A 15,491-nucleotide genomic window follows, 5' to 3' on the forward strand; every position below is an offset into this window, starting at 1 on the left:
TTAGAGATGAGAGCATCCACTAAAATGTCCCAATCAGATTGTCTTATAGTGAAGTCCAATAATTGACAAGTTTCATCAAGAAAATAATTTTCAGTTTCTTACTACTTGAAAATTAAACATAAAAGGATTACCAAACACTTAAGAAATGTATCAATGGAAAGACATAAACCAAAACAAAAAGTGGACTTCAAGAGAAACAAAAACAAATTTCAAAAGAACTTTTAAACTGTAATTAAATTTCTTAAAAATATAAAAGATGTTTACATCCTTGAAATAAGACTAGAAAGCTATTAAAATTTTCCAGAGAAAAAAGAGCTGTTGAATATTAAAAACATGATAATGTAAATTAAACTTTCAATAGAAGAGTTAAAAGAGAAATAAAACCCAGAAAGTGGAATCCTCCTATAAAGAATGTATGGATAAATTTAAATAATAGAAAAGAAATGGGAAATGGGAAAGAAGGTATTAGAGAATTAGAGGATGTATTAGTTATTTACTATTTCATAACAAATCACCCCCAAACAATGAATTAAAACAACTTATTATTTTTCATAAATTTGTTGGTTGACTGGGCTCAGCATATAGGTATTCTCCTCTTTTGCTTAGGGCAGTCACATAAGTACATTCTGACTTAAAACCACTTGGGGCTCTGTAGTCCAAGATGCCCTCTCACTCTCCAGGCCTCTCTCCACATCACCTCTCACTATTGAGTAATCTACTCTCAGCTTATTTACAGAAGAAAAAGAATAAAGAGGAAGTGTCCAATCCTCTTATAGCCTGGGCCTAGATGTCTCAGACATCACCTCTGCCACTTTCTATTGGAAAAGCAACTCATAAGACCAAACCAGATTCCATGAGAAAGATAATAGAGCTCACCTGTTAATGTGAGGCTCAGAATATGAATAGTGTTTGGAGGGGTTATTGGCCATTGTCTTTATGATCAATCTTCCATACCACATAAGATGACTTCAGGATTTCCAACATCCCCAAAATAGGAGTTTGAGGAAAAAAGAACAGAAACAGTGAGGAAGGAAAAAAAAAGTTAGAAAATAATATATTTTTAAATTATCAGAACTGAAGGATGTGAATTTCCAGATTGAAAAGGCTTACCAGAGCTCCAATAGCAAAATAAACAAGCAAAAAGACCCATACTAATAAACACTGTCATGAAATGTTAGACCATAAAGAGAATATCCTAAAAGCTTCTTTTAAAAGGTTGTATTTTAAAAATTAAGAATCAAATAACAGTAGACTTAGCAAAAACAAAAATAGAACCTAAAATATGGTGACACAATAGCTTCAAAATCCCAAGAGGGAAAAATGACTTCTAACCCATAATTCTATACCTAGAAAAACTATCAATCTTGTTTGAAATGGAATATATTTTTAGACAAGCAATTTCTCAAATAATAACAATCCCATGCATACTATCTCAGAACTACTGGAGGATAGATTCTACCAACATTAGTAAATAAACTAAGAAAGAGTAAGAAATTGCATCTAACTCAGGAGAAAAATGAAAAGACAATGTGAACAGAAAGGAGATATGCCAGAAGCCAATTCCAGCATGTCATAATTGCAAGAGTTTCATCAAAAGGTTGATGGAACTTGGGGACTCAACAGGTCTGAGTCACATATGTTGTCACCTGTTGGGAATGGCTGAAGGCATTTCCCCAAACCTGAAAAGGGATGATAGCTTGGCTGCCAGACAGCTCAGAGCATCTTAATCTACATGTTATTGCCTCCTACTGGCCAAACACCTGAACAGCCGTAGGCTAATTCTCCCCATTCTGACAATGGGCTCTGTATACAAAACCCTGACCCTTTGAAGTGTATATCTCTGCCTCGTCTCAGGACAAATTGTTGTGTTAATAAAGCATGGGGTCCTGAGAGGAGGAGATCTTAGTTTCCTTTAAACTAGGCTCCTCTGACCCCAAATGCCTTTCAAAATTATATTTCGTCTCTGGACTACTATTTAATCTACGCACAGCTTTCTCCAGATTCCAGAACTCTTCTAGATGCCAGAGCAAGAACCCCGGCAGAGATAACTAGAGATCCATGGTTAATAGTTGTGTAACAGCTCTAGAGATCAACCAATTTGCTTTGGAATAGGAAAACAGATGGCTCCAAAAGGGTATCTTTAAGAAGCTAAGCAAATGAAATAAATATAATTATGAACTCCAAAAATAAAACAAAATCAAAAGTTATAATACATAATATAATTTAGCTGTGAATAATATTTATAGTTGTAATAATGCAAACACTAATACTGATCTAACCCAAAATGATAATATATCCATATTGAGAGGCTAGATGGTAAGGAAATGAATGGCTAGTGGAGCAGGACAGTGGAAGTAGGAGAAATATCTTTTATACAAGAATGTAAACAGATAATATCTAAAGCTAAAATTCAGATTAGCAGTTAAGCATGTTATCAAGAAATAAGAAAAAATTCCAGAGCAAACAGCTGATTTGAAAGTGGGTATGAGAAGGATACTCTGGGAAGTGGGTATGAGAAAGATAAATACAGGGGATCACTGATTCATTGTAGCTTTTTAAAACTATTGTATTTTTAAAACTAGGTGTATATATAACTTTTTTAAAACATAATTTTAAAATAACACACATTTCCATTGATGGGAATATTAAATGGTGCAGTTGCTATGAAAAACAAAGTTAAAATAGAATTATATACCAGCAACTCCACTTCTGAGTATATATTCAAAAGAATTAAAAGCAGGATCCTGAGGAGATATTTGTACACCCAAGTTTATAGCAATAGCCAAAATGTAGAGCCAACCCAAATGACCATCAATGGATGAATGCATAAACAAAATGTGGTACAACATGAATGGTAACTTGAGGACACTGTGCTGAGAGTTACAAAAAGCTAAATACTGTATGATTCCACTAATATGAGGTATCTAGATTAGTCAAACTCATATGAACAGTAATAAGAAAAAAACACTCACAAAGCCATGGCTAGGTAGCTCATTTAGTTAGAGCATCATCCTGGTACACCAAGGTTATGAGTTTTATCCCAGTCAGGGCACATACAGAAAACAATCAATGAATGCATAAATAAGTGGAACAAGTCAATGATTCTCTCTCAAATAAAAAATACTCTCACAAGGATACCATTAAATTTATTAGAAGGTATTAAATTGACTACTTTTAGGACTTAACAAATATGAGGAATTATTTAAAACAATTCATTATTAATTATGTAATTTAAAATTATAATTTCCCCTAATATTTACATAATTTAACCCGTATTAGTAATTCTGCATTTTATAGCCACTAAAGCATCTTATTGAAGTCTATAATGATAACTGAAAAAGTAATGCCACATCTGCATAATTTCAGTGCAGTGACATCTCTAGACAATTGTTATTGCCAGTTAGATGAAGGAAGTCACAAGAACTCAGACGAGAGCTTAAAAAGAAAAATAGCTAACTTGAGCAATGCAACCTTCTCTAGGAAACAAACTCAAATTTTGTATGTAGGGCTTCAGTAAAAATATTGCCAATTGATCAGAGTATTGCTATACATTATACAATTTGATTTCTTGTTTTTGACAGGTACCTTTCCCAAGACACTGGCAACTTTCTTGACTTTGTGTTATTGTTTTTTTTAATCAGAGGAGCTTATTCTAACTTCGATTTTGAAGGAGGCTATTTGTTTTCAAAGTTTCAAAGAGTTAAAACTAACAATTTTATGGTTGTGGAGTACACAGATGGGCTCACACAAATAGTTATTTTGTAGGTTCTATTCATGTTCCTTGATTGAGACAAAAACTATTATTTATGTTTCTATGGATTGAGGTTCACATGAAAACAGCTCTTTTTCACTACCATTAAATAGTCTGAATTATAAAATTTTTATAAAGGATTTCATGGCTTTTAACAGTATTTGCTCCAACTATTTTTGAAAGTGAATTGCTATAAAAACCTCATATGAAACAATTTACCTATTTCAAAACTTTATTTTGATGGAAACATATATTACAATTTTCATTAATAATTTAAAAATCTAATTTCTTCTTAAAAATCTTACAAATTCACTATATTTGTAACATTTAAAAATAATTTAAAAGGTAGTAAAAGCTAGAAATTATAACCATAGCCTAAAAATTGATCATTTTCATTTCATAAACCATAAATTTTTATTTTAATAATAAGTTATGAAATCCATTCTTACATGTCATTAGAATGACAAATGTTTGGAAGTCCATATTCATTAGCCTTCAAGACAAATTTTAAAAAAACAGTATGCCTATTGGATACAAGAACAGATAAAAATCAGACAATCTAAATGTCCATTAACTGTTAAATGGATAGATTGTGCTACTCATACAATAGAATATTATATAGTAATAAAAATTCATGAACTGTGGCTTCATTCATCTGGATGGATGAATTTTAAAGTTTTTCAGCAAAAGGTGATGGAAGCATACATATAGTATGACTCCATTTATGTAACACTTAAAAGGATGCAAAACTAAGCAGTGTAAAACTACAAATACAAACAAGGGAATGATGAACAGAAAATCTAGGATAGTGGTACCTCTGGGGGAGGGAAGTGAATGTATCAAAGAGGAGCTATAGTGGGTATCAAAATTATGAGTAATGTTTTATTCTTAAAGAGAGGCAGTAACTACGTGGGTATTAATATTCATCTATACATATAAAGAGGTAATATGCAAATTAGGCCAGGAAACCATAACGGGTCACGACCAGATAGGAAGAGGTTGTGCATGCAGATGAGGCCCAAAGCAGAGACTGAGCCGGACACAGGGGGCCCTGCCAGAGCCTGTACGGTGGCTCCGGCGGCCCAGAGTGGACACAGGCAGGGGGGCCAGGGAGGCCTGGGGTGGAAGTCAGGCACGGGTCCAGGTTGCCTGTGGCACCAGTCAGGCCTGACTCCCGTGGCTGCTGGCACTGCACGAGTCAGGTGCGGGTCCTGGCCGTCCGCAGCGTGGGTCCAGTGTGACTCCCACAGCAGCCCGTGGGGTGCCTCCTCGCTCGGCGGGAGGCAGGGTGCCTCCTGGCACGATTTCAATCGTGCGCTGGGCCTCTAGTCCTTAAATATATACTTTGTACATACTCTGGAGAAAATTGGAGTAAAGAAAGTAAAGAACTGTATGTAGACAATTCTTTTTGAAGAGGCTTGACCTTGATTGGGACATAAATAAAAAATAGGGAAAATATGTGAAAGTTTAGATTTTGTTTTGCTCTTATGCTTTTCAAGGTAGGAAAAGAGAGCTGAATGGCATAGAAAGTTTACATTAGAGAGGAGAAGTTGAAAAAATGGGAAAGGAGAAAACTGATGTAACAAGTTAAAACTGATGTTACTTAAGTATTCTGAAGGACAGAGTCCAAGGCACACCTGAAGAGGTCAACCTTTGAAAGGAGGTGGGACTCTGCCTAATTTCAATCGAAGTGGAGTAGAAACGGATAGAAACAGGTGAGCAGATTTATACATTTGGTGATGGGAAACCAAGGTATTTCATATCTGATGGCTTGTTCCTCTTCTTGAGGTAAGATCATTAGCTGAGAGGAAAGGATCAAGTTGGTTTTGAGAAAAAGTGAAAGTATCTGAGAACTAACTGACCACAGGTAAATGCAGATTCTTTCTTGGACATTTTTACCTTACCTATTTCCCTTGTCTCTGCCTACAATGTATTCCCTCTACCTTTTCTTCCAGAAAGTCTTCCCATCCTTCAAGACTCACCACATCTTCTATGTCCTCTGAAACCTTTTTTGACTATCCCATGGTAATCCTTTCCTTAAATCTTACAACAGTTGACTATACCACTCATGTTTCACTTACTCATGGACTGTCTTGCAATAACTCTTTTGTGTTGTACATGATTTAATTTTTATGTTGTCTCCTTAACTACAGTTCCTGAGGGCAGAAATTATCTTTCATTAAACACTGTCCCTCCCTCTTTCAGAAAAAATGTATTCTCATACACATAGTGAACATCTGGATGTATTTTCTAAATATGCCATCTACTGAAACAAATATCCTTAAAGGCAAATGATAAAATAACTAAGAGTAAACTTTGAAACCTCTATTATTTTCTTATAACTACTCCTGGTTTCAGTTTTTGGTTTTAGAACTTTGTTTTATTGTTGACAGTATTACAGATGTCCCTAATTTCCACACACCTTTGCCCAGCTCCAACAAACATCTGCCTTTTTAGAAGTTAAGACAGAGAGCCAAGATTAACACATAATTGGTTTGCATGTTTAAAAAAATTATTCATGCTCATTAAGCTATTACTTTTTCTTACAATTTTTATGTTGTTTTTTTCATGGAGCTAGCTCTACCAAAAAATGAGGTAAAATGTTCATCAGCAAAGACAAATTATGTTAGAAATGCCATCTTGTGGTTGAGAGCAGTTCCTTACACTAACAGTTCCTTTCAGTGACCATCTTTAATTCAGAAATCAAACATCCAGCAAATTCACAAATGTATGGTTAAAACGTATTACTACAAAGAAAGAAAAAGTAAATATGTGCATCAATTGTGTGTGGTTTTAGTTGTCAAAAAAAGCAATGCTTATTGAAAAGGGAGACAATAGGTATAGAAGAATGGACTCCAAATAATATAGGGAAACTGGTACCTATAACTATAAACATACTTCTAATAAAACTATCCAAATACACTAAATTTTGGGAAAAATTTCTCTTGAAATAGGTAAGTCATTTTATTTCTGAATCCACTTCGAAGTAGTTTCGTTGATTATTACATCCTGGATTTAAATCATGTGTTCTGATTTTCAAACTACGTCACTCTAACTATAAACATCCAAAGGAGAATGGAAAACAGAACACTTATCTAATTTGGATGGTGTCACATACACATAATTATTTGTAGCCCAAACGGATTCTGAGCAGAGTTAAAAACACTGGCTCTATCTTAGCAGATAACCTACTTCCTCCATACAAATTAGCCATTTGAGCGGCAAATTATCTTTCTCATCAGAAGAGAACTAGTAATGGTTACAAATGTAGTAGTTATTAACAACTGTGTTTAAATATTTTAATTGCCAAATTAAATACCAGGCATTTTGGTCCACCTAAAAGTGGGGGTAGGAAGTGGAAACTGATGCATCCCTCATGAGTAAAGAGTACAGCACAATAGCACAACGGTCCATGCACTATGCTACCTTTTTGTCACTTCTAGATTAAGGATCCAAAGAGCATGTAGAGGTACAAAGTTCAGTCCTAGAGGTTAGGCTATTGAAATTCCAAAAGATAATAATATAGACATAGCTAAATAAAAAGACTATTGTACTCCAAATCAATTCTTGTGATTTATTATTGCATGGTTATTAACAAAAAAATTATTTTACTCAGAAAACTTATATGAATTGATTTTGTATTAGTTTTTCCACATGACTCTTCAGGACATTCACATCAGCTGCACAGACCTGGTACTCCATCTTCTCTTGCTGTTTTGTTCTCTCTAATAAAGCCTCATGTAGTGGAGGTAATGCATTGTATGAACTCAATAAATAAAGCCGACTTGACGACGTTTGGTTGATTTCTTGAATCTTTAAGGCCTGCATGATAGTAGGTGCAAACTTTGAGTAATGAGCTGTAGATGTGACAATCACTGGGCAAGTTTTGTCTTGCATTCTATCTGCAACCACTTTTGCAATAGCAGTGTGTGGATCCAAAATATACCCGGAATTATTGTAGGTGGAGTGAATAGCTGCGAGGCACTCTCCCTCAGAGCACCAGTCGGCTACAAAATCCTGCTGAAGTTTCTCAACTAGATTCTTTTCTATCTGAAAGTGATGCTGCTGTTCCAATTGATTAAATAATTTTGTCATTAATTGTCCATCTTTATTAGCCAGCAAGTGTAAATGTCGTTCCAGGTTTGAAGATTTAAGAATATCTATTGCTGGTGAAAAAGTTTGTGCTAATTTCCTTTCTCTTAGGTCATAATGTCCTGTTTTTATAAAATCAGTCAAAACGTGGTTCTGATTAGAGGCACAAATAAATTTTCGAATAGGGATTCCCATCATTTTGGCATACACTGCAGCTAAAATGTTACCGAAGTTTCCTGTGGGAATACAGACATCCACTGGGCTTCCAAAGGAAATAAAGCCTTGACTAACAAGATCAAGATATGCAGAAGCATGATAAACTACTTGGGGAAGCAATCGGCCCCAGTTTATGGAATTAGCTGAACTTAAGATTGTTCCATATTCCACAGTAAGAAAGCCAGTAAAATCAGAATCTTTAAAAATCCTTTTTATAGCTGTCTGGCAAAAATCAAAATCTGACTTGACACCCATTGCCCATCCATTTTCTTCCTGACTGCCAATTATCTGTGCTTTTTGAAAATCACTTATTCCATTCTCAGGAAAAAATGTGGCCACAGCTATTCTTTGCTTGTCATTTTTATTAAGATTACTAAAACCATTTAAGACAGCGCTCCCTGTGTCTCCTGAAGTTGCTACAAGTATCATATAATTGCAACTTGGTGGAATACAGTGTGCAAAAAGATGAGGCATAAGCTGTAAAGACAAATCTTTAAATGATCCTGTTGGTCCATAAAACAACTCCAGGATGAACTGGTTGCCTGAAAGATGCCTGACAGGGGCAATTTTTGAGCAGACAAAGTTTTCCCCATAAGCAGTTTCAATCATTTTTCCCAATTTGGCAGCAGGTATGTCAGCAGGATGTATACACTTTTCCAACAGTATTTGTGCTCTTTCTATGTAGGTTGCTCCTACTAATCTTTTCCACTCCCCACAGTTTAATTTTGGAAATTCCTTCTCAGGAACAAAGAGTCCACCATCAGAAGCCAATCCCTCAATCACAGCTTCACTGAAGAATTTTGTTGAAACCTTCTGCTCACTGTCTTTAGGCCAAATGTGTCTTGTTGAAATGAATGTTTCTGAGTCCACATCTTGGTATCTTTTAACTTCATTAAGCACTTTGTCAGCTACCTCCTCTGGGGAAGCCCCACTTTCACAAAAAACACGGGTATCATACCACTTCTTATAATACTGTCTTCTAAATTTAAGTAAGTCTATCATAGCTGTCCCAGAATTCTGACCTACAATCCTATCTATTTTCATTAATTTTAGACGATTAACTATATCTATTAGAGGTACATCCAGGTATACGATTATTCCATTTTTCTTCAGATGCCACATGCTAGTATCATGCATTGGGTTAGACCCAGTAAGGGAAATCACACTTCCAGATGTAGAGAAGTTTAACACAGCTTTTCCTTCCTCTTCTAAAAATTGTTCATTACCAACATCCTGTAATTTTTCAGACACACTCATATTCCAGGTTTTTTCAAGGATATCATCATCCACATCTATGACACAACAACCTAGTTTCAGCCCTATTATTCTGCCTACTGTTGTTTTCCCAGCTCCAGGCAGTCCCATCAGGATAATATTTTTGTCTCCAACAAGAGAGTGAGTTGAGTGACATGACTTCCTTAATTCTGCAAGTGCAAAGGTTCTTGAAAGATATAGCTGTGCATGTTTATCCGTTTTAACATGTATAAAAGAAAAACATTTCTGGGTTATTTGTTTCAGATGTTGACATCGGTTAAAGTGGAGCATTCTCTTTTCACTTTTTTTTTTTGCCAAAGCCAACCTAAAAACTGGCTTTAATCCTTTTCAAAACATAAAAACAAAAAAGGACATTTGGTTACTAATTTCAACAGACTTAAAATCCTCACAGGAGTGAATATAACCATGTCCACAGTACATAAACTATTTTAAAATCTTCCAAATTTATGGGATATTTAAAAAAGTATTTGAATCCAAATTTCCATATACTGCATATTACATCTTTAAAAATCTTTTCAAGTCTCAAGACACTGAATAATCAAAACTTTAATAATTTGTAGCAATTAAGCAACAGAAACTTTATTCAGAAAATGCCATTATCATAGGTGCTTTTTGAAAAACTATACTAAATCAAATTAGTATTTCTTTTTCCTGTAATGAAAATTGTTTTATGGTTTATAACCCATATGATAAGGGTTATTTAAAGTTGAAATGCTGGTTGCTTAGAATTCACAAAAAGATTATTATTTTTATATTTAATTTCTCTTTAGTTATATGAACATGTTTATAGACAATTATGTTACTCATACATTTCTTAGATACAGTACTCACAACAGGAAACCAGAATAAAATATTTGCTTATAAAATGCTTAAATAATTTTCCAAACTATAGGGCACAGATATGATATTTTATTTCTATGTGCCTTTTCTATGCATACTATTAAGAATCTTTCTTACATAGTCTTCATAGTGAAGACCTTTTAAAATAAGCTACAATGAAAGGTATAAAATTGTGCAAACAGTTAAAGTGATGATCAGCAGCAAGGTCAAAGGCCACATATCTATAACCTTATCTGCATGAGACCATCACTTTGGTCTCTGTCCCATAAACATCATCAGTGAAGAGACTTAATTCAAATTCCAGACTCCAGAGTGATAGGAAAAAAACCTCAAGAATGTTATCAATGACAAGAGGGAAAAATTATTCTGGAATCCAAAGCAGCTTTGGATACTGGTCAAATTCCTGTTTTTAGAAATATACTCACCATTAAACACAAATGTATGTCAGACAACTCAAAAATTTAGTCACGTGTAAAATGCAAGTTAATAACTACTGCAACATTCATTTAAATTGACGGCCGAACCGGTTTGGCTCAGTGGATAGAGCGTCGGCCTGCGGACTGAAAGGTCCCAGGTTCGATTCCGGTCAAGGGCATGTACCTTGGTTGCGGGTCTGCAACATTCATTTAAATTGACGAAGATAATTTGACCACTACACAGTGGGGCTTTTCACACATTCCATAGTAGAACCAAAATGCAACTAAGCCATATTAAATGTTAGATGATACGCTTAAATATGTTCTGAAAACTTTCAATCATTTACTATTCTGGCTATCAATTCTACTCAAACTTTGTTCTGTAATTAACCATTTAAGTCATTTTAAACTAACACTGAATTTAATTTACAAGTTAAATTGCAACTGTCAAGAGAAGGAATACATTTCCTTATTTGGCTTTGCAACTTGTACTATGTGCTGTGCTTAACTCCCAGTGACTTGTAAACATATGATACACACGTACCAATCTTGATGAAGAGTTTGTAGGTGCTGAGACAAAGTCAATCTTTGCAAAAAAGTGGAGTCTATAATGGAAGAAATCTCAAGTTAATCATAACTGCATACAGTATCACAAAATTCCACACAGACTATTCTATTATTACAATGCCCAACTGAAATATTTAAAGTGCAGAAAAATAATTGGCCTGCAGACTGAAGGGTCCCAAGTTCGATTTCGGTCAAGGGCACATGCTGGGGTTGTGGGCTCGATCCCCAGTGAGGGCGTGCAGAAGGCAGCCAATCAATGGTTCTTTCTCATCAATGATGTTTCTATCTCTCTCCCTCTCCCTTCCTCTCTGAAATCAATAAAAGTATATAAATAAATAAATAAATAAATAAATAAAATAGAAAATTACGGTCCTGGCTGGGTGGCTCTGCTGGTTGGAGTGTTGTCCTATAAACCAAAAGGTAGCAGGTTCAATTACCAGTCAGGCACATACCTAAGGAGGTGCATACAAGAGGCAATGATGGTTCTTTCTCCCTCCCCTCTCTCTAAGGATCAACAGAAAAAAGGCATATCCTCAGGTGAGGATTAGAGAAAAGGAAAAAAGAATCATGACAGTTCAATTTATTAATTCTGTATCAATATTATTTCATCATAAAAATCTTCCTGACTCTAGAAAAATTGCAGTTAAGCCCTAACCGGTTTGGCTCAGTGGATAGAGCGTCGGCCTGCAGACTGAAGGGTCCCAGGTTCGATTCCGGTCAAGGGCATGTACCTTGGTTGCAGGCACAATCCCCGTATGGAGGGTGCAGGAGGCAGCTGAATCGATGTTTCTCTCTCATCGATGTTTCTAACTCTCTATCTCTCTCCTTTCCTCTCTGTAAAAAATCAATAAAAAATATTAAAGAAAAAGAAAAAAATTGCTGTTAAGTGTTAGAACATGTAACAAATATTATCTTTTTAAAGCAAAATAAAGAAGATGAATTCTTAAGCTACATACTAATTTTGCTTTTGTAACATTTAGCTGCAAACTAATTTTAGGACTTCAACATCCATTGCAAGCAATCCAGATGACAAGAGAAGATGGATGTAACTTTTATCTAGAAACAGAATTTTTACTTAAGTCATACAGTCAATTCTTGTTATTCATGGTACTTGTGTTCTATAAAGTCACCAGGAATACTGAATTAGTGAATATTAAACCACTGCTTCTGAGAAATACAGGATTAGGTCCCTGTGAGCCTTTGGTCATAACATTTTTTGCCAACTGATCAATACATAACCTTGTTTTATATGTGTTTCTGTTTAAAGACATCTTATTGAACATTAAGTTGATTCATTACCAATGAACTTACAGCCAACAGCACTCTTAACTCATGCCTGAATGAAGCTAATCTAACACATTTTCTCTGTAAGGCACTGATAGCACTGTTGCCTGGGGAACACTAGGCAGCACATCAGCACTGGGCTTGGGGGTCATTTTAAACAGCAAAATCACCAACGAGAAGCACAAAAATGTGAAAAATGTGGCACTAAATAGAACATGAAAAGGACACTTGTCTACAGTATGAGAGCTGAAGCAAGAAGGCAGAGGGTCATCTTGTTTGACTCCCGCATGGAACATGCACATCAGACAACTCAAATTTTTCACCACTGTGTGCATGTCTGAGAATGACTACAAAAGCGCTGCATGTATTAATTTGGGGTTATAAATAAAATTTAGCCAGAATCCACAAATATGGAACCTGTGAAAAGTGAGGATCAACTGTGTATCATTCTTTTATGATTGAAAGCCATGTTATTAGACATTTTTTTCATTTACTTATGTTAGCATGTTTTTTAATATAATGGTCATGAATAGGACATTTTTCCTTAGCCAAAGGACAAAACTATTTGAAATTAAATGAAAGTCAATCACATAGGAGTCAGAAAGCAAAAACATTTAAAGACCAAATCTCTTGGCCATTATAAAATTACCTAGTTTTCAATTCCTCTGGGAAACTGTCAGAATCCTACTTAGTCAAAAGGATTCAACATTTTTCACCCATTTAAAATATTTGCTATTATATTCTCCTCCATAATAAAATAAGACATAGTACTTCAAAAATTACCTCCTGATGAGAACTGGCTATATAGTTCAATGAACTTGTCATCCTGTATTAATGCAATCTCTATTTAAATTTCTCAGATGACTAAAACTAGTCCACTATCTTATGAAGAAAGATATTGAGGTTTTTAAAAATTATTTAAAATTACTGCATTTTATAGCATTGAATTATTTTCCAAGTAATAAGAACAAATGAAAATATACTAGGAAATAAACTAATGGTGGGTGGGGGTAAAGCTCTGCTGCTTCTGAACAAAAATCCTCTCAACAAGCTCCCACTTCCATAGACATTGTGAGGTGGAGGGGGTGAAAGGAGCGCACATCCAATGCCATGCTGTAAACATAGGGATTTTACAAGGTCCCTACTCACCATTGCGTTTATCTTAGTATCAAGGCTGACTAAGCATTTCCTATTTGTTTCCTTTTGCTGCTAGATATCCTCTTAATGGTCTTGAGTATTTAATTCAAGACTTTTTATAGTCCACTTTTCCACTTTATAACTTGGAAAATTATTTTAAAGTATATTTGTCTTTATAAAGTGTTTATTTTCCTCCCAATTATCATATTCGTATTCCCACCTACACCTATTTTATTCATCTAAGTAGATTAAAATAATCTTTAGGAAAAAACAAAAAACACCTACTTTTTATGTGAAACCATTTATAACAAGGGTCTGTGCCAACTACAACCCACAGGCCAAATTCGCAGCACAACTTTGCTTTCATTTGTTCCTTTGTTTAGTATTGCCTTTGGCTGCTGACGAACTACCATGGTAGAGTTGAGTAGTTGCAACAGAAACCATCTGACCTGCAAAGGCCTAAATATTGATTAATCGGCCCTTTACAGAAAAAGTGCATGATCTCTGATGGTATACCAACACTAATTTCCTGTGGACATATTGGACATGGGCATTTCCTTGAACAGTACTGCCGTTTTGAGGGAAATATAGAAATTAAAAATATATTCTTTGTAAACATACTTTCAAAAACAAACAAACAAGCAGCCCTAACTGGTTTGGCTCAGTGGATAGAGCGTCGGCCTGCGGACTGAAGGGTCCCAGGTTCGATTCCGGTCAAGGGCATGTACCTTGGTTGCGGGCACATCCCCAGTAGGGGGTGTGCAGGAGGCAGCTGATCGATGTTTCTAACTCTCTAACCCTCTCCCTTCCTCTCTGTAAAAAATAAATAAAATATATATTTTTTTTAAAAAGCAAGAATTACAGAGCAAGCATCTAAGAAAAAAAAAGTTCCTTCCCAAATGATTTAACAACTTCCATCATGATTGTAAACTAAATATACTATAGTGAGGAGATCTTAAACTCTGTTTAGTAATTTTAAAGGCGCAATAAGTATACTGACAGTGAAAATACTGTATTCAGGAACTCCCGGAAGTTAAGATTAGCTAAGGCCAGTCGGTACTTACTCACTGAAGAAACGCTTTTCTTTGCCCTTCCTGGCTCCTAAAGGAACTGGTTACCATCCAAGGGTCCTCAAACTACGGCCCGCGGGCCACATGCAAATACAAATATTGTATTTGTTCCCGTTTTGTTTTTTTACTTCAAAATAAGATATGTGCAGTGTGCATAGGAATTTGTTCATAGTTTTTTTTAAAAACTATAGTCCGGCCCTCCAACGGTCTGAGGGACAGTGAACTGGCCCCCTGTTTAAAAAGTTTGAGGACCCCGGCAAACCATCCCAAGTGTCCCTTCTAATTAGAAAATTTGTAAGTTTGGGCCAGTGACTATCCATTGGGCTAATGGTATTATCACTCTGAGGCCTTCGTTCAAATCTTAACATGTATAGAGAACAAAACTTTTCTATATGCATGCCAAGCAAAAAACAAACAAAAAAATGAGACGGCCCAAGCTGGCGCGCTCTCCATCCCCGAGCATCTTACTCTGGAGCATCTTACTCTCTTCGGGCAGAGTGGCCGCTGTCAGGCTGTCTTCCTTCCCACATCCACTGCCAACATGTCTTTTAGAGACTGGGATGGCAAAAGCTTTAAAATGAGTTTCTCCCAGCGGCCACACGTGTATAAGCTGGTTTCTGGAAGACCAAATGGGTTGAGAATGGACAAAAACCGCTTCTCACAAAGACGATTTTCAAAAAAGGACACCAAAAAAAGGGGGCAAAAATTACAGGGCCCATATGCATACTTCCTCTCGTTTAAAAAACAAGTCCACACTTGTGGAGAAAGACCGAAGAGGAGGGCCGATCACGGGGGAGACCGGGCGAAGAGCCGAGAACCGGGGAGGCGCAGGCCCGGGGAGAG

At 35.8% G+C, this 15,491-nt stretch overlaps 1 protein-coding gene across 5 annotated transcripts in view; it reads right to left on the reverse strand.

Moving 5' to 3' along the window:
* Positions 1–7,307: 7,307 nt before the first annotated feature.
* Positions 7,308–15,491, reverse strand: part of THNSL1 (threonine synthase-like 1) — an 8,624-nt gene continuing 440 nt past the window's right edge. The window contains exons 2-4 of one of the 5 annotated variants that reach the window (XM_005865860.2): positions 15,132–15,265; positions 11,135–11,195; positions 7,308–9,657 (exon numbers count right to left, since the gene is read on the reverse strand). In XM_005865860.2, the coding sequence (XP_005865922.1) occupies positions 7,373–9,604 (2,232 nt within the window). In that variant the 5' untranslated portion in view covers positions 9,605–9,657; positions 11,135–11,195; positions 15,132–15,265 and the 3' untranslated portion in view covers positions 7,308–7,372. Of the gene's footprint in view, positions 9,658–11,134; positions 11,196–14,642; positions 14,732–15,116; positions 15,266–15,491 lie in introns of those variants that run through there. The other 4 variants (XM_005865863.2, XM_005865865.2, XM_005865864.2 and 1 more) reach the window with 4 other exon arrangements.

Source organism: Myotis brandtii, unplaced genomic scaffold, assembly GCF_000412655.1.
Source record: "Myotis brandtii unplaced genomic scaffold, ASM41265v1 scaffold215, whole genome shotgun sequence".
Taxonomy (NCBI): Eukaryota; Metazoa; Chordata; class Mammalia; order Chiroptera; family Vespertilionidae; genus Myotis; species Myotis brandtii.